The 18,225-nt window shown below is 47.2% G+C and overlaps 2 protein-coding genes across 4 annotated transcripts; both read right to left on the bottom strand.

Moving 5' to 3' along the window:
* Positions 1 to 108: 108 nt before the first annotated feature.
* On the bottom strand, positions 109 to 3,594 carry LOC141935271 (activated RNA polymerase II transcriptional coactivator p15-like). Its single transcript, XM_074851366.1, has 4 exons — positions 3,376 to 3,594; positions 2,992 to 3,108; positions 2,654 to 2,762; positions 109 to 743 (listed from the first exon to the last, which is right to left on the bottom strand). The coding sequence occupies exons 1-4, from the start codon at positions 3,445 to 3,447 to the stop codon at positions 664 to 666; spliced, it is 378 nt and encodes a 125-aa protein (XP_074707467.1). The 5' UTR covers positions 3,448 to 3,594; the 3' UTR covers positions 109 to 663.
* A 743-nt stretch (positions 3,595 to 4,337) lies between these two features.
* Positions 4,338 to 18,113, bottom strand: NCLN (nicalin). 3 transcript variants are annotated; one of them, XM_074851279.1, is made up of 16 exons: positions 17,851 to 18,113; positions 14,799 to 14,989; positions 14,436 to 14,580; positions 13,729 to 13,823; positions 13,418 to 13,498; positions 13,101 to 13,204; positions 12,572 to 12,660; positions 12,256 to 12,395; positions 11,655 to 11,833; positions 11,352 to 11,439; positions 11,221 to 11,259; positions 10,941 to 11,104; positions 10,256 to 10,309; positions 10,087 to 10,165; positions 8,616 to 8,715; positions 4,338 to 8,432 (listed from the first exon to the last, which is right to left on the bottom strand). In XM_074851279.1, the coding sequence occupies exons 1-15, from the start codon at positions 18,029 to 18,031 to the stop codon at positions 8,656 to 8,658; spliced, it is 1,689 nt and encodes a 562-aa protein (XP_074707380.1). In that variant the 5' UTR covers positions 18,032 to 18,113; the 3' UTR covers positions 4,338 to 8,432; positions 8,616 to 8,655. The 3 variants fall into 3 exon arrangements, with proteins under 3 accessions (XP_074707380.1, XP_074707381.1, XP_074707382.1); XM_074851280.1 differs by having other exon boundaries at positions 4,338 to 5,142; XM_074851281.1 differs by lacking the exon at positions 17,851 to 18,113 and adding an exon at positions 16,735 to 17,829.
* Positions 18,114 to 18,225: the final 112 nt, after the last annotated feature.

Raw genomic sequence — 18,225 nt, 5'->3', positions numbered from 1 at the left:
CCTTCTGAAAGGGAAATCCAGCAGCAACCTACGAAGAAGGGTGCCTGAAACAAAAAGTTGAGGTGCCAGCCTGTGAAACACTATGCCTCTCCTTTTTATAATGCAAACACATTTATTGTGCATATTCACCCTCTACAGACAAACCAGTTGCTAAAGTATAATAATCCCTTTCTTCACTCAAAAAAAACCCCAACCAAAAAAACACCAAACAACCCTCACCAATACAGACAGTACTTGAAATAGCCACAATGACATGTGGAAGAAACACAGAGGATAAGGTATACAAACGATCTTGTTCAACAGTCAGCCGAGCGGAAGACAGTAACAGATGTAGAGCAGTTAAAGTACTCCACGAGGCAGACTGAAGCCATCCACCCCTGGAAAGCCAGGCTGGGGTCATGTCCCTCACCAGCACAGACCTCGAGTCTGCTGGAGACCAGAGGTGCTGAAGTCTTACTTCACAGCACTGGCTCTAGTTCCAGGAGCTAATTACAAGCTACTTCTTGAAAATAGAAGTCTCTGGTCTTTTCAGCATGACCACCACCTCAGTGAGGAAGCCCCAGCAAGGTTATGGGAAGCCTCCAGATGAGAATTCTTGGCTTTACAGTTGTCAGTGCACTTAAGGAAAAGGAAACAGATTGAAGGTGTCCAAGATTATTCATGTTAAAATTTCTTGACTGCAGCATCGATCTCAGGAACAATCTCCTTCAGCTGGTTCCACTGTTCTGCCGACAAGGCAATCCCTAAAAACAGCAGAAGGAGAGGTTTCAGATGTGGCAAGGGATACGCATCAAGTAGCACACCAGACTGGCTCCTTCAGACTACCTACAGAAGGGGAAGTTGGAATCTAAGGCAGAGGCACAGACCAGAAACAGAAGCAGCCTTCTAAGCGTGGCAGTTGTGCCAGCACTGCAGCATCCATATCGAGAAGTTCTCAATGCTATCACATAAGCACCGTACAAGAATATATACTCAAATTTCCTTTCAAGATTCCCACAGCCCCTTATAGCCTATTCCCTAGCACAAATTCCCACCCACATGAACTGAGAAGAAAGTCTAGGAGAACCTTACTTCACACAGCAATTAGGACACCATCCTTTCAACTGCCCAAAGGAAATAATGCCAACTATAGCTCTATTTAAAAAAACTGCTGCTAACAAGAAATCACTGGGGTGGCTTAAACACTAGAGAAGAACTGGCTGCTTTTTAGATCCAACAGAGATAAGGTCTTGATGTCCTGTCCCTCTCCCTTACAAAACAAACATGGTAGTGAAATTGCTGTGTGGGTTCCAGACAGATGTTGTCAACTTACTCCTTTTGGCTTTGTTAAGAATCACATTAAAGAACCAGGGCCTAAGTTCTATTAAATTCTCTAGATAAAGATCAGGGGCCAGACTCTTGACAAAAACAGCAGAGGCAGTACTTAAATGAAAAAAACATTTCTTCATGATTTCTGTTTTAACTAACAGATCCTTCTGTCTTATATTGTGTGTCTGCTTTTTCCAGCCTGGAAAGAGTCCACTGTGCTCCTTTCCCTCTTTGCCCCCAATGGCACAGAAAAGCTTGAGGGCTTTGCATTACAGCATTTTCATTACAGGGTACACAGTTCCTTCTAAGTGAGTAATTTATACTTGTAACTTCTCTGAAGGAAATTAATTTCTGGAAGGAAAACCATGCTTAGTGGTTATGAAGCAAACCGAGCTGAAACAAATTTGTCTGCCCTGACACAAAAATCTATAGCAGGGACCAAAAGGTTCCTCAAGAAACCCTACGTTAACTGAATCTTTGCCGGGCACAAAATACAGGACAGGTAAAAAGAGTCCAGGGCCTGTGAACTATGAGGCAAGCTGGCAAGTCACTGTCAAAAGTCCCAAAGCAAAAGTCCTAAGTTAAGTATTGACTCATGAGTTGAAAAGCTCTGGAGAAAAATGTGTCTTGCCTTCCGCAGCTGCCTTTGCTTGCACCACCTACTCATGTAGTGCTGCTGCAATGGGCCACCCAAGTTGTGCCACCATACCACATCATCAGACACCTTGCCAAAAGAGCAAGGAACACCTAACACAGCAGCATTGGAGTGTCTTGGTAGGGATCCAGAAGGGTCTTAACCTTCCTGTCTCCACCTAGATAGGGAAGGATGGATTTACTTCCGGGGGGGGTTCTTCCCACCAAGCACAGCTCCACCATTACAGATTAGGGGGCAAACACACAAAATGCAACGTTTTTGCCCTAGGCATCACCAGCAGCAAAACACAAGTTTGTCAGCTATAAGTAGGACACAAGGAAGCAACATCAGAGCCAGTGTTTTCAGCCTCCCCTCCTCCACCTTGCAGCTCTGCCCCTGCCAACAGCCAGAGAAAGGACTGGTGATCAGAGGTAGAACCAGAGTCCTGCACAGCAGCTCCCTGCACTGCTTCTCAGAGAGGTCCTGCCAAGCTCCAGTTCTCACTGGAGGCTCTCACTCGTTCTTTGAGCTCTTCTTCAGTTGTTGCCACCCAGGCTGAGAAAGTGCTAAACACTCCCCTGTGGTTTGCCCAGCTCCCCAGCCCCTTAGTGCGGCACGCACAGGCTGCCCTATCACCGAGGGAGACAGGCTAAGGCAGAGCTGGAGAAGCCGGTGCAGCACCCGGCTGCTGCCTGGCAAATGCAGTTGTACCTTTCCTCCCCGGTTTCATGCTGCCCTCCTTGTCAGCGTAGAACTCCCTGATGTCCACGAGGACCTTCCCCTTGAAGCAGGACACTCTGACATAACGCATCTTCCCAATCTGTGGCGACACAGAGTCTGTTAAAGTAAGCCCTGCAACAAGCTGCTCCTCAGCTCATAGGGCCTGTTGGGGCACTCAACATGCCAGAGCACTCGTGGAGGGACAGCAGGCACCCCAGGCGGTCAGCTCAGCTATTAAAATGCTTTGCTACAAGTAGAGGAGGTAGAGACGATCTGTATAAAAAGGATGAGGAAGATGTGTTCCAAGAGCAGATCCCTGCCCTCCATACCTGGAACATGCCCTCCTCTTCACTGCCTTGTCCCAGAGGTTCTTCTGTCACCTTTGAAGGTTTGGCCTCTGTTTTCAGCCTTTTCTCTGACTTGGAAGACATTTCTTTCTTTCTTTTCTAGAAAAAGAGATCACCAGTTTGAACAGCCTGGTCTGAGGAGCCACAGCCCTTCCGGGCCGTACCGGAGTCTCCCACCGCAGACCAGTTCATGCTACTGGGCGCTCTGCAGCTGCCAGGTGCCTCTGCTGCCGGCGGCGGGGAGAAGGGGCTCCGCCAGGTTCCTGCCCCGCGGTGCGGGGGGAAGGGCGCGTCGCCGCCCTCGGGACCGAGATCCGACCGGGAAGCTCTGCCGGCGGCTCTCCCCTCTCCCCGGGGTGGCAGTACCTTCCCCTCTTCCTCCTTCTCCGGGCCGCTCTCCGAGCTGCTCGTCCCCACCAACTCCTTGGCCTTGGGCATCCTACGGGAGGAGCCGCGCGTCGCCGCCGGTCAGCCCAGGAGGGACCGGGGCCTCCTCAGCGCCCCCGGGCCGCTCGTACCTGACCGAGCGCGGCGCGAGCAGCGTGCAACCGGCCCGCGGCCTTCTCGAAGCGACAAGCCCCGCCCCCCCGCCGCCGCCCAATCCCGCGCCTTCCGCGCCCCCCACGCGGCCAATCGCTGCGGCGCCCCGCCCCGGGAGCCGCCGCCCGCCGGGAGCCGCCGCCCGCCGGGAGCCGCCGCCCGCCGGGAGCCGCCGCCCGCCGGGAGCCGCCGCCCGCGACTTTGTCCCCCACAGCGCAGGGGGGAAGGGGGCGGCCGCTGGTGCTGGCCGGGCCCGTCTCACCTCCGAGAACCCCTCAGAGACGCGGCCGCTGTGAGGCGGCGCAGCGAAGGCGTAACCTCCGCCTCTCCCCCCTCTCCCGCTGCGAGCACGGTGGTTTGACTTGGACTGACTCAGGCTCGGGGAACAGATCTCTTGCAACCTTTGTAATTTGAATAAATAGTTTCTAAGCGTTCAAAAAGTTATTTGGTAATGACAGCGCCACAATCTACCAGTAGCATACACGCTGTTGGCTTCTCAGGTAGCTGTTTTTTCACAGCTGTCATGCACAGAAACTTTAATTGCTTCAACTCAGCACAAACCTTTCGAATAAATGGGAATTTGCTTCCCTCAAGGTGCTGGCATCTTGCTCAAGGTCTGTAAGTGATTTCTGTCATACTGTTTTACTTTTGACTATAGAGAAGGGATGATGTAAGCTCTTAAACACATGCATTTTCTCACTTTTTGCAGGGGGTCTATTACTCCAAATAATGCAAGGAAATTCCATTTTTTTGAGCTTCCAGCAGCAAATAGGTCTCCAACAAATCTGTTCATCAAACCTACTCACTCGGTTTATTTTACCAAGGGAAAAGGGGACAAACAAGAGAATTAAAAATGTTAAAATACTTAAATATTATTACATTTACAGTCAGAAAAAAATATGTAAATCAACTGCATTGAATTTTCTATTAGCTTTTAAATATTCACCTCAATATACATTTGTTCTTTAGGACACACAATAGATAAATAATTGAGTTAACATTGCTAGATAAATCAACTCTTTTTCCTGAGCTGCAAATATTCCAGATTATAACCTTGAAGCTGCTATCCAGTAACTACAAATGGAAACTAAACAGATCAAAGTGAGCAAGCAGGAGTCCACACTTGAGTACCCAGAGGCCCCATTTACTGAGACATATAGTAGCACCCCCATCATTTCAGATCAGTAAGTCAAGACTGAATGGCTCTTAAATGTAAAACCCAGCTTGGCCACAAGTGCAGGAGAAGCTCGGAATTTTGGCTTGTGCTATGAACAACATGAGACCGCACGATTTAAAACCACCCCTCCCAAAACCAAGCCTCATTACAATTTTGGGTATCTGTGGTTTCAAATGTCTAAGTAGATTGTGGTGACTTCTCCAGCCACAGACAGGGGCTACCTACTTCCGTTTTGGTCTCAGGGTCTTCCCTCTTCGCACTGAGTACAAGGGTGGAGCTCATACTGTGAACAATGAACCAACCTCTCTTACTTGGGAGATCAAGTACAACAGTCCAAACCACGCGCATACAATCCCCATTAGTGCCCGTGTGGGTGGGAGTGGACAGAAGGAATGACGAGCTTCAGTGCTTAAACCCTGTTGGAAAACCAGATTTTTGTGAGCTGCAGACTTTGACAGCACCAGGACAACAGGTAAAGTCAGACAGCAACGAAAATTGTTTTATGGCTAAAAGCATCAACTGCTAGCCACTTGTGTGCGAGTAGACATATGCTTTCCATGCTTCTTCCTTCCAGGCCACGAAAACTCCTGATAAAAAGGACAGGTAATAGGGGCAACAAGAATCAGCTATGCAGAGTTCTTCTGCAATGGTGTGAACTTTTATTTTACCAGAACAGCTGTTGCATGTCGCATTGGTGACAGAATTGATCAGATATGCTGCAGTATGGATCAGCACCATTTTTTTTTTCTTGTTTTTCCAAAACCTAGCAGAATAGCAGGGTCTATTTACAAGCTTCTCTGTCAACTTCCCAAAGGAAACAGCAATGTGGGAACTAAATTTGCTCCCAGGATGGGCACTCTGTTCCAGCTATGATAAAGTTGGAATTTGATTATCTCAGATTTGAGTATATGTTTCAGTGCACATGCACTTTGATCAAGAACATAAAACCCGTATCTGTAGTAATAACTACTTTCTACAGCAGCCAGCTACAGATACACAAAATGCATCCAATCAGATTATAGAATAAACTACCCCCGTGTGGGAGAGCACAATGTACTATCCAACTGCCCTTCAGGTTTATGAACTCTCCCCTCTCATTTACCTCATCCACCTTTCTTTTAGATAGCTGCTACCAGCTTCTGGCACTGCATCACGAGTGTCAGCAGCTCACTGTTGAGACTACAAGGAGCTAAAGTGCATGCTTTAATGCTACAACCTTGACAGCGACATAGCTGCAACCACACCAGGTTGCCTTGGAGGAAGTTTTTGATGCTGAACTTTGAGCTTCCTGTCTGGAAGGCCGAAGGCTGACAGTCTCCACTGCAAGGAACGATGATCCAGGCCTGTTCTGTTCTCTCTTGCCCAATACTTGCAAATTTTATATGCATCAAGTCAAGCTGCAGCAGGATTGCTAACAATTTTGTTTTTTCTATTTTTCTTGGTGAAGTAATGGAGTTTCATTAAGCCTGGTTAAGTAATTGGCTGGATTAGAAGGAACACCCCCTCTCCAAGCGCAACACTAGAAATGTATGATGCTGCTGGAGGCCTCTGAAACTACTTGCAGATACTCAGAGCCTACAGAGAAGCTCTTCAGATAGCCACCATACCGTGCACGTTCTGAACCAACACTGTCCACGCACCTTCCCACAGCACAACACACGTAGTCTCTGAGGGCAGAGCATACAAGCCAGTAGAAAACAATCACGGCTTGTCTTCCAGCCACTCCAGCAATTTCTGATGTAATTATAAATTCATTTGGCAGAGGAGTGTCACAAACACTTCATGCATGCAGAGAGACATATTTTAAATAAGCACTCAAAAGATCAGAAAAAGGCAAGTTTCCCTGTAGGGCTGATATTTCAGGAGTGCTTGGTACCATGCCACCTGCTGATACCACAGTGAGCCAGCTCTCCCGGGAAAGACAAGACCCTTTAAAGAACAAGTTGCTACACATTTCAAGTAGCAGAAAGCACACATCATGGGGTAAGGGTACTCCAAGGAGGAGGCTACAGTGAAACAAAGACGGATGGAAATCAGTGCTTTGGTCCCCATCCAAAGGACAAGGACAGTGACTGGCCACAGCAACCCCTTTTCTAACAAGTGTGCACACAGCAGCTCTGGCAGACAAGGATGCACAGCTTAAATTTTCCTTGCATACAGAAAAAGGGTACACCATTCAAACCCACAAGAGCTTTTCAGTCTCAGTAAAAGATACTATTTTAAATAAAAGTAGTCATTCTAAAAGGTAGTCACCATGGCCTGTGAAGAGACCTCATGTGCATAGAACAAATCACAGGACTCAAACATTGCTGAGTGGCAGGACAGCAGTATTCAATCAGGACATCTTCTAGAACAACTAGCCTAGGACTTGTAGTCAGTATCTTGATAGATTTTCCAGAAGAACTTGAGTGTAAACAAAGTGCAACACTGCCCAGAAAGGGCATTCAGCTCTCAGGAGAAAGTGGTGACAAGTATCCTCCTTACCTTAGATGATGGAATTCAGGAAAGACTTAAGATTATGACAATGCTTGAGCAACTGGTTACCTGCCCCTCCTGATCTTTGCACAGCACTGCCAACTATTTTGGGCAACTACCTATCTCTCTCCATCCAGAAGCATCAGCAAACTAAAAATAAGGATCGATCAAGGATAAAAGTAACAGAGAGTTTGTGTTCCAACATACACTCTCTTAGGTACAGTTCTAGAAACAGCCATGTTTAAAATGACATTCATAAAACTTCATTTTTTTGTTTTGTTTTGCTTTTTAATGGCTAAGTGACCTGCCTCCCTTCATACATACTGGGGGCAGCACATGAAAGGATAGCAACAAGCATTTTTAGAACTTGCTCATATGTGCAGGCCAGGAACAGTGTTTCCAGAAGTAATAGAGCTGAAAAATATGAAATGAGACCCTGAGATGCAGGTGAACATGGGAAAACACCCCATAATCCAGAACCCATCTGGAAGTAAAAACTAAGCAATGAAGATCGAAGGGATTACAGACCAGAGCTCAACAGGAGCTGGGCTGCTCTTGCTGTCAACATAACCAGCTTCTTTAAATACATGGAACAGCACAGAACATGATCCTGCAGCAGTTGGGACTATAGAACACGCCTTAAAAACCAAGCAAGAGTTTAGCACAGCCATGAACTGTTCCAGAACCATAAACTTTGAGAGAAATCAAGAACACAGCAAAATGCATCCTCCAACAGAGACAGGAGAGAACCTGCCCTGGTAAGAACCCTAATGCGAGGAAGCCATTTCAACAATCTTTCCTCATTCTGTCAATAACAGTCAAGATCGTTTACAGTGCACCTCCTAAAAGGGAATGAGTTATTGCACAGTCTAAACAAAATGCAAGAAGATGCTTGCTGCAGACACTGCTTGCTCAGCACACCTTCCTAAAGCCAGGCAGTGAACTTAAGGAAGAGGTGCCATAAGAAAACATGCTAATAGTATTCTCTTTAATTTGCATGTGAACTTTTTTTTTCTTTTAAACAACTGCTCCGAGTCCTTGTTTGCTGGGCAGATATAACACGTCACTCTACTCTGTAGTTTCCGTTTCCGAGTTGGCTGTATGGCACATGTGTCCATGAAGGTGCTGGACTTGGTTTTACACTCATAGAAGCTGCTCAGAATCAGCCGTTCAGTGTTTAAACAACCTGCAGGAACTACTGAAGTCTCTGAGCCTCTCCCTCGCCAAAAAGCTAAGGAAAACAGACATGGTGCAAGTCAGGGGAAGAAGGTGAAGAAAAGCACTTAAAAGGTTCACAAGAGTTAAAATTTCATTTTCTTTCTGCCTTCCTCCCCTCTATAGAGTTGCAAAGGGGAGACAGGGGAAGAGAATCAGTAGGATTCAATGGAAGGCAGAAGGTTCCCAATGGGCTCACCGATGGCTCAGTGCTGCTGTATGGGTGATGACTCGTTGCTTCACTGCTGCTTGGTTTTAAGGGATAATCTCTGTATCATCTTGTAAAGGAGACCAAAGTGCTGGAAACAGAAGGAAAGTAAGTAACCACGAGTCCTTATCAATTCTAATAAAATGACTGTGTTCTACACAGAGAGAAAACTTACTAGAAGACTTAAAACAATGCTGATGTGCAAATGCAATACCTTGTTTGGATCATCCACAAGCACTCTCATGCTGAAGACAGAGTGGGACTTGGTAAATTAGAAAGAATTATTACAATGAAGCCAGTTACTTGAAGTTATACAGAAATGTTTGTGCAGGCCTGTATCACCCCATTGTGAAGATGCAAACACTTGTTAAAGATTTTACATTTGCTGATGCAATTCTGTTCCTTCTGAAGGGGAGAAGAAAGCTTCAGATTTCAACACATGCATGATACTGGTCACTACAGAAACACTGCTGCTAGCAGTTTCAGGAATGTAAAAATTAACCAGGCAAACACAGAGATTCCCAGTAGTTCACAATCCTTTAACTGGAGCTTCTCTTTCACCATTTCACTTAATTCCTCTTTTGATTCTGCTTTCATTAATTGCATTTTGATTCGATAACAGCTACTTCAGATGTTTGACAGATATAACAAGATCCAGGCTTCAAATAATTTGTAATAATAAACATAATGAAGATAGCTGACAGAAATCAAAGTATGTTTTCTCTCTTGTTTATGTTGCTACATTGGATTTTTAAATGCTTATTGTTTCCTCAAACACATAAACACAAATAACATGAAGAGACCAAAATTTAGATTGACCTAAAATGCTCCCCTTTCATTCAGGTTCTTCAGAGAACCCAGCCAGGATCAGAAATCTAGCTCACAATGGCTTTGTTAACACCTAAACAAAACCACTAAATTTAAGCTGGCTGGCCAAGATGTTAAGTATCACATTTCCAGGAGTATGGACACAGGATTTATTTATGGTTTCATTGGGAAAAAAAAAAAAAAAACAAACCTAAACCAAAACCCCGAAGATGCATTTCTAAACTGCATCCCAAGTTCAAATACTGGAAGGATCTCCTAACACTCCTAACTTACTACAAGCTTCAAACCTTTAACATTACAGCAGATTTTAGTTACCCTGAGAAGTTTCAGTCTGAAGCTGTTACATAGCCAAAACAGCTTAACAAGTGAGTTGACAAGTTGTTCCTTGACCAAGAAAAGGAGGTCTATAAAATAGTTTTGCATTAGAATGGCAAGAGATTGCCTTCAGCACAGTCAACTGAGATACTCAAAAACATACACATCAAAACAGCCAGCCATTTTGGATTACTACTTTTAGAGTGGGATGGCATTATTGTTCCAACTTTGGTGTTGGGACGGTGTGAGCACCAGTTACCGTAACTAACGCGATTTATGAGGAAAATAATACATCTGTCTCCTGCTTCGCTTCTCTTACCTGCACTGCAACATAGGCAACACCAAGGTAAGCTGCAATACAGACAGCCAGAAGCAGGTCAAAGATTGCTGGCTTGACCCTGCGATCAAGAAAGAACACATGAAATTGCTACAGCAGGTACTGCCACAGAGTGAGACAACAGCCCAACATGCCCAAGGGGATCCCATACCTGTATGCATTCATCACCTGTTTCAGCTGGTCATAGAAAACAAACTCAGGGTCCCTGTGAAAAGAACAAATTCTTCAGGTTGTATTACACTTCTTGACACTGCAGTAAGGACAGCCCAGACCTCTGCTTCCCAAGGAGTGCATCCAACCAGATGATAAGCCTGACCACCCTACATACCAGTTTTGAACTGCTTTTAGTCGTCAAGTCTTTCTTTTCCTACAGTCAGAAGCCTAAGGATACAATTCAGAACACATGCTGTTCAGCTGTCTCAGAAGAGGCACATGGAAGATGCTTCACTGGGTTCATCAAACTGCTTCAAACCCAAGCAGGTTAGACAGGATGGAAGCTGCCTTTCTGCAATTAAAGCAAGCTTTCTAGGGGACCTTAGTCTTTTCCTGCATTCAGAGAGAAGCAGCACTCAAGAGTGGGAAGGGTGGAACCAAAACAGTGAAAAAACAAGCTCTTCAGAGGGAGCTGCTGGGACTTGTTACTGTGCTGTGAGGAATGATAAAGAGCTTTCTCTGGGAGAACAGAGCATGAACCAAAACTGACAGGAGAGCAGAAAAGAGCAATCACTTCCAGCTACATGCCAAGAAGCCAGCAAAGCTGCAGCTCAGAGACAAAATTCACTGGAGGGGGAAGCCAGTTTGCATGCCCTGACTGGTTCTTTCATCTCTTTTCTTACCGTTTGTCTGCCTTTACATGATGCTGTTTGACATCCTTCAGGTAGCGACCCATATAATATTCTAAGGTGTTGAGGAAGGTGCTGTCTTTATCAATCAGCTGGGCAGCCCTGGGCTGACTGCTCAGCCAGTCCATCACTGATTCTAGCTGCTCCTGCTGGATCTGCTGCAGAAGAATACCACCAAAGAAAGGGAGTCAACCACACATACGCTAAGACCAGACCTCTCTCCCAGACCGTTGATTTCTTCTTCCCACAGGTTACAAAAATGCACCGTGCTTACCATCTGATCCGTGAAGATCTGCAGATCTGCAGGCGCTCCCTGCAAGGGAAAAACAATCCAGGCTACTGGTGAGAGAAAGCTTGGTCAGGCAGGACAAATCTGGCTAGCACTGCTCCATGGGCAGCTCTTACCTTGTCTGTTAGGTTGTAGATCACCCTCGTCAAAGCCTCAGCGATGATCCTAGTATTCCTGGTTAGTGCCTTAGTGTCTATTCGTGCCCTAAAGCAAAAGAGGGGATTACGGACTTGTCAACAGGATCAGCTTTCTCTAAAAAACACCATTTTTCACAGTATCAAGCATAAGCCTGAACCCAGGGCCCAGCTCCTAGTGTTTTTTCACCCATCCTCTGACCATCAGAAGAGCACGAACAGTCACGAGGCCAATCTGGGTTTACGGGCTGGATTTCAGCTGCAGCCTTCCTGAAGGCCCCTAACCTCCTGTCCATGATGCTGTTGCGCAGGCTGTCCCGGTGGCTCTCCAGATGGGAGATGGTGAATGCTGGCAAGCGTCGGATGGCAAAACGCTCATGCTCCCATGCCAGCATGTCCTCCGCCAAGTTTATCTTCTTGTGCACCATGGAAAACTTCACCTCTGGGAACTGGCTGGCAACAACCTGAGGGAAAGCACAAGCCATCCAGGGTGTCATGCTGCCCACTGTACAGTCCCATCTTGCACTGCCCAGTCCACCTAGACCCAATTTTTTTGTGTTCCAGAAGGCAAATACACTTCCACCTGTAAGGTGCAGTTACTGCCATTAAAAAACTGTTTTAATGTCACTACAGGGGAGCTTTTGCAAGCAACAAGCCATAAGGAAGTGCAGTGAAAAACGCAGCAGATCTAGTCTGCTTCATTTGGGACTGTGGCATGAGGATTTGTCTGCACTTCAAATCAAGTGACCATAAACAATACATGAAATATTTCAATGGCACACCCTTTCTTCACATCTTCCTTCCTTCCTTCCTTCCACTCTTGGGAGAGCTGCAGCTCCCCATAGTAAGTCCCAAGTTCCCATCTACCTACAATGTTTTTCATTACCATCTCCAGTTCTCTCAGAAACGCATGCTGCAAGGTCCCCTCCTTGGGAGGCTTTGAGACATGGAGATGAAGGCTATTGCCTCGGCCCAGAGTATCAAGGCAGAGGACAAATGCTACGTTGTCCTGCAGCAGGCTGGAATCTGGAACAGAAAAATCCAAACCTTTATTGCTGTTTTGTGCTGGGATTTCCATCCCAAAAAAGCAAGGCCCACACAAGGAGATTCTCTCAGGAGGGCTGACATACTAGACACTTAACACAATCGTATTAACAGAGGCCTTGCCACAGAACATGCTGGAACACCAGCACCTTACTCACCAGTATGGTCCAAATTGTCTTCCAGCCACCGCTTGGTTCCTTGATAATTAAACTTCCCACCTCCAGATGCAAAGAACAGCAAGTTATACCTGGCCATCAAAAATGACAGAAAAGTGTTAGCGCGCTGCACTCCATGGCTATAGAACTCCTTTACTCAGCCTCAGAGGTATGGTGAACTCACAACAGCTAGCAACTAACATTCAAGGCAAACTGTCTATTAATAAATGCTTCCTACATGCCACATACTAAGGTAATGGCAGGATGGGGTAAAAGGGAGGAGTTTCCAGTGCCTCAGGATGGAATCTGCTTCCCACATCATTCCCTCCCCTTGTACCCAAGCTTGAGCAGCTCTACAGCAAGGAAACCAAAGGAAAGAGCTTGGCCATTAACAGCAGCTGTACTCAGAGGGAGACAAAACAGAGCAAAGGAAGTGAAGGACTGCTTGTAACACCCTATGGGTCTGGAGCAAAAGCCCTTCTTACCTGATCTCAGCTACACACATTCAACCAAGAATAAGGCAGTTTCTTACCCAGCATGGGTACGTCTGTAGGTGTAGAGCCGGGAAAACAGCCTGGCTAGTTCCAGTAGCACTGAGATACCACTGCCATTGGAGTCAGCACCATGGGACAGCCACTGCAGGATGAAGTGGGACAGACAAGGTGACAACACTACACTTATTATGATGTACCGGAACAGTCATCAAGATAGCACACCACCACGCTTCGCTTATAACTGCCCCACACCTTTAAGGCCAAGAAAAAACATAGGGACAGAGGCCATGTGGGGAAAAAAAAGACAGGAACACACAGACAGGAACAGAGAGCTGCAGGAAGAAAGAATACTCACTGGAGCCACTCCAAAAGAATCATAGTGGGCAACTATCACAACAGTGGGCAGGTCTTCTCCACCCAGCCCCGTGAGCCTTCCCTGCAGCGGAGAGACATCAGTGTCACTCAGCATCGCCTCTCGTGTGCCTGCACAAAGGCAGCCTGACTGCCACACGCCTGCTGAGTCTGCAGTGGCCTGCGTTCCAAGGACACTGCGTTCAGACACTTAGCTGTCTGAGACTCCCCTGACTTTCCGTATCAGTCCAAATGTCTGATGAAGCCCCAATAAAAGACGGTATCCCATCAACGTTGAATCCATATACAACTCACCTCCACACTGGGTATGAGCCAGTCATTGATAGCTTTGCTTTGAGCCCCGCTGGTCACCATCTGGAAGCCATTGGCAGTTGCTGTGTGCAGCAGAACTAGAACCAAAAAAAAAGTATACCTTTATTCCCCTTGCTAACTGAGCTTTGGAGAGACCAGCTTTAAACCATTTAAGCCCTTTCAGTTGTTGCTTGTGTTTATGCATTGACATGGAATCCTGGTGACCATGCATTTTCATTCTGACCTGAAATCTTAATATTTTGAGCTGGCTAAAACAAAAACTTTTCTCCAGCAGTCCTAAAGTTACTCATGAGCAGCAGGTCAGTAAGATAGTGAAGTTATTTACATAGAAGCACTGAACTGACTTGTGGTCAGACAAAATCCTTCAGCTTCTGCCAACACTCTGTAGTCACTTAACATCTTCAGTGCTGTTCCTGACCTGAGTTTTGCTTTCTATCTTACTTGCGACAGTGTGAAGCTGAGAACTCAACTCTATGCAACTGTATTTCCAAGTACAGTCAAGTAATACTCTCTCTTATACTGTGTTTTTCTTCCATTAAATCTCAAAGCACCTTAACAAAGACAGAATAAACATGAAGGCAACAGAACACTGGCTCATGGTGTGTATGACACAGCAGACTCCTCCCAGGGGTGGGATCAGGCTTGTCTTCCTCCAAAACTTTCCCCCATAAAATTTTGTTAGAACTCACCTTCTGCAGCCGAGGCAGAGCCCTGTGATGCAGAAGCAGCCCGTGTCTGTTCATAGATAGACAGCAGCTCTTCATCTTCCACTGCAAAGTAGACTGGCACAATGGTTTCCATAGCAAGCATTTCTGGCTCTATCTCCATGAATTGCTTAGGATTTAAGTGAGACACAAACTTAGCATCTGCTAAACATGCAAGAGGGCAGAAAAAAAATTAACAACTAAAGCAGAGAGAGAAAGGTAAGTTTTAAAATTAGAACATGATTTGCAGTGCATTACAACAGGAGCTTTCAGTCCTGCAGCAACTCAAGCCTCTCTCCCTCTTAAAAACATCTCCCATTGGAAGAGAAAGAGAACTTCTGTTTTTACCCTTACGACATCCTGCGGGACAGAAGAGATAGATCGTGGCAAGATGATCACCACAGCTCCAGCTGACTGGCGGAGAGCCTTCTGGTACTGCTCATAGGAGAAATCCACCAGCCGCATCATGACGCAGCGGCGGCTCAGAACGTCTGCTTCTACGGTGCGGGCTTCTGTGTTAAGCACTGCGCTCCTGGTGCCTGTGAGGAAGGCACAGCAAGAGGTTTTGTAAGTGATTTCATCACACCCCCCTTTGCTTGAGCCTAGCTCCTTCTCAGAACAGTCTTGGTGAGAGTCTGATGAACTTCAGAGCAGCCAGGACTGCAGAAAACCAAGTTCATCTCTTCCACCTCATCCAAGAAGGAACAGAGGTCTGTCTTTTTTCCTTGCATCCATCAGAGCAACTTCTGTGCAGTCACGTCCTCAGAGGCTCCCCTTACTCCAGCACTACCACCTGCCAGTCCTCCTCCCCACCACAACCACGCAGGCTACCTCTTTGCTCGCCAGCACCTAACACCTGCAGACGGCAATAGATCTGGAGAAGGCCTGACCTCTTGCTATGCAACCTACTGCATCCTCCAGCTTAGGATCATGTCTGCAAACAGAGGATGCAAGCTGTGCAGAACCACTTCGTGAAAGGACAGAAGGATACCTCATGTCCATCCAAAGGGCTGCTCCAGTTCACACACTGGGATGTTTCTGTGGCTGAGAAAATTACAAACGAGCCAGCTGCTTCTAACTGCTTGCTCTCTCCTACTCTCAGTTTCAGCATACCAAATCCCCAAAATGAAAATGCAATCCTTTGAGAGAAGAGCAGTCTGGAGGCTTGCCAGCAGCTCCAGCATTCTCCAAGAGAGGACCACAAAGACATCTTGTATAAATAGAGATGTTCAAATCCACCTTACAATTTGTAATGCTCCAAATCCCATTTCTTCTTCTATAACTCTGGCACCTACACATTGAAGACTTCATCACACTGGGACCCCACACAGCCAGGGAAGAAGCAAGGTGCTCCAGAAGGCATCTCAGCCTATGCCAAATAGGAGCATTGCTAAAGGTTAGATTTAAACCTGGCTTAACTTAACTCCAACATCAGTTTGGCCTCATCAAAGGTCAAATCACCTAAACAAGAAAAATCTGTACTTCCACTGCATAGTGAGGGCCATACACCCAGAAACAGAGTTAAGGCTCGATCTAAATTTTCTACATAGAGCCCCTCCCCATCAGAGTAAAACAATCCATCATGACAATAATCCCTCCACCATTCCCAAAACAATGATGTGTAAGAACTGCAAAGTGTGGATCCAGAGTTCTGCTCCCAGCTCAACCCTCTGACATCTAAGCAGAGCAGACCTAACAGTATTTTCGGCAAGACAAGTTGATTTTCTGTAGTTTCGCTACACAGACCTGTTTAATAACCATTCATTTACAAAGAACTCTATTCTAACAGTATTAGAGGAAGTCCAAGTTTGTTCTTAAACTGCTCTATGACTGTTGACAAAAAACTCTTCCCTCCCTGCAAGAAAAGGCTCAGCAGCAATTTCTGTTTGGTCCTTTTGGAAAAGAATATGAGAATCTGGAACAACAAATAGCTTTTATCCTGAAGGACATCTGGCCTCAGAACACACATGGAACAGGAACATCAGCTACCCAAAGGGGCTGTCAAGGAACAAAGGAAACACACAATGCACGGAGCTAGAAGGCTCCAGAAAAAGAAACAGCATAAAAAGTTAATTGCAAGCATCTTAAAAAACAACACGTGGCTTTTTGGGAGTTCACAAACTATTCCAAAATATGTTGTGAGCACTTGCCTATAGAGAACACTCAGGCAACGAAAAGTCAAAGTCAGCTGAAACACATGCCTGCTGCCCCCATTAAGCCTGACAACAAAGATTTACCACACACGAGAAAAAACACAGCTTAATACCCCCATGAGAGAGCCTACCTCGGACCCAGTGAGGTTCTCAGCAGCAGAGATCTCAAGATGTGGACACATTTTGAGAAACTGGGAAGAACCAAGAAATAATTCCAGATATTCAGAAACCACCTGTAGTGTTTACGAAGTGTGCAGGCATAGTTGGTATTTCATAACTTCTACTGATGTTTGATCTTATGAAGATCTGAAAGATCTAGAGACCGAGTTTCATGGACAGTACAGAATAATTGTGGGGCTGTAACGCCAGACTGTTAACATAAGTCTGAGACTTGGGCCACAAAACAGACAGCAGGAAGAGTCACTCACAGACAGAACACATGCCCTCATCATCTGGAATAAAGTATCTATGGAAGACTCAGAAACAACGCTTGATTCTGGGTTAGTGAGTACAGGGAGGTGAAGGCTGAGGGTTACAACACTTCAGTGATTCGCTGAACAAGTTGTGTTTCTGACTCAAAGACTGCGTGTTGCACAATCAGCAGCCTGGAAGCAACAGAGAAGAGGAACTAGAGGTCAATTGTAACATAAAGGAAGAATCGTGAAAGAAATGACTCTCACATGGAGACATTGGAGCAACAGACACTGCTGACTGAGACTGAAGAAGAGGCTGAAGGGCAAAGAAAAACCAACCTGTCACTGGAGGAGTCAAAGGCAAGAGAACAAAAGTGAGCTCACGACCAAGTTCCCCAGTATGCAAGAGGGCTGCAGCTGGGCTACTTGAAACACAGGGAGTTCAGCCCACAAACAGGAGCCTACAAGGACAGAGCAGGGTCCTTGGCCACCTCGAAGTCACCATGGGGGAGCCCTCAGCACCTTCCCGCTGGTGCTGACTGGGCAGTAAAACTCAACCAGATGGTGCCCGCCTGCAGCCTCCCCTGGGCCCGGGCCCGGCTACAGCCTCCCAAGGCCCTCCGAGCTCCCCTGCAGCCTCCTCTGGCCGGGCTGCCCTCCCCGGGCCTCCTGCGGCTTCGCGGCCTACCCTGGGCTCCTCCCGGGGTCGGGGCTCTTCCCACGGCCCCATCGGCCCTGAACGGGGCCGCTACCAGGATTCGCCCGCCCGGAGAACCGAGGCCTAGCGCAGGCCAGCGGCCGAACCGGTCCCGGCCAGCCCGTGCGCTCTCTCACCGTAGGGCTGCCCGCCCAGCTCGTACTGCTGCATGCGGTAGACCGTGAACTCGTGGGCGGCCTCGGCGGCGGGCGGCGGACCCAGGAGCAGGAGCACGGCGGGCACGAAGAGCAGGAAGCTGAGCGGCAGGCATGAGGCCTTCAGCACCGACTCCAGCACCTCGCCCGCCTCCTCCAGCATCGCCGCGGCCCCGGCCCCGCCGCTGCGGCCTGCTCCACCGGCACGCACGGCACGCACGGCGCGGCGAAGCACGCACGGCGCGGCGAGGGGGCGTGCGGCGCGCGGGCTGCCGGGAGCTGTAGTTCCCACGGCGCCGCAAGGGGCGCTGGGAGCTGCAGTCGCGGCGGCCTGTGCAGCGGCCTTGGCGCCCTGCT

Source organism: Strix uralensis, chromosome 27 (genome assembly GCF_047716275.1).
Source record: "Strix uralensis isolate ZFMK-TIS-50842 chromosome 27, bStrUra1, whole genome shotgun sequence".
Classification (NCBI taxonomy): domain Eukaryota; kingdom Metazoa; phylum Chordata; class Aves; order Strigiformes; family Strigidae; genus Strix; species Strix uralensis.
This window is presented reverse-complemented; position numbering and strand designations above follow the sequence as displayed.

Excerpts from the sequence above, each read along its gene's own strand:
- LOC141935271 (XM_074851366.1), bottom strand. The coding sequence starts at position 3,447 with ATGCCCAAGGCCAAGGAGTTGGTGGGGACGAGCAGCTCGGAGAGCGGC. Across the intron at positions 3,109-3,375 it reads AGAAGGAGGAAGAGGGGAAG|AAAAGAAAGAAAGAAATGTC; the intron begins GTACTGCCACCC and ends CTCTTTTTCTAG. Across the intron at positions 744-2,653 it reads CATGAAACCGGGGAGGAAAG|GGATTGCCTTGTCGGCAGAA; the intron begins GTACAACTGCAT and ends TGCTGTTTTTAG.
- NCLN (XM_074851279.1), bottom strand. The coding sequence starts at position 18,031 with ATGCTGGAGGAGGCGGGCGAGGTGCTGGAGTCGGTGCTGAAGGCCTCA. Across the intron at positions 11,834-12,255 it reads TTCTGAGAGAACTGGAGATG|GTTGTTGCCAGCCAGTTCCC; the intron begins GTAATGAAAAAC and ends GCTTTCCCTCAG. Across the intron at positions 8,716-10,086 it reads TTGCCTATGTTGCAGTGCAG|CACTTTGGTCTCCTTTACAA; the intron begins GTAAGAGAAGCG and ends TTCTGTTTCCAG.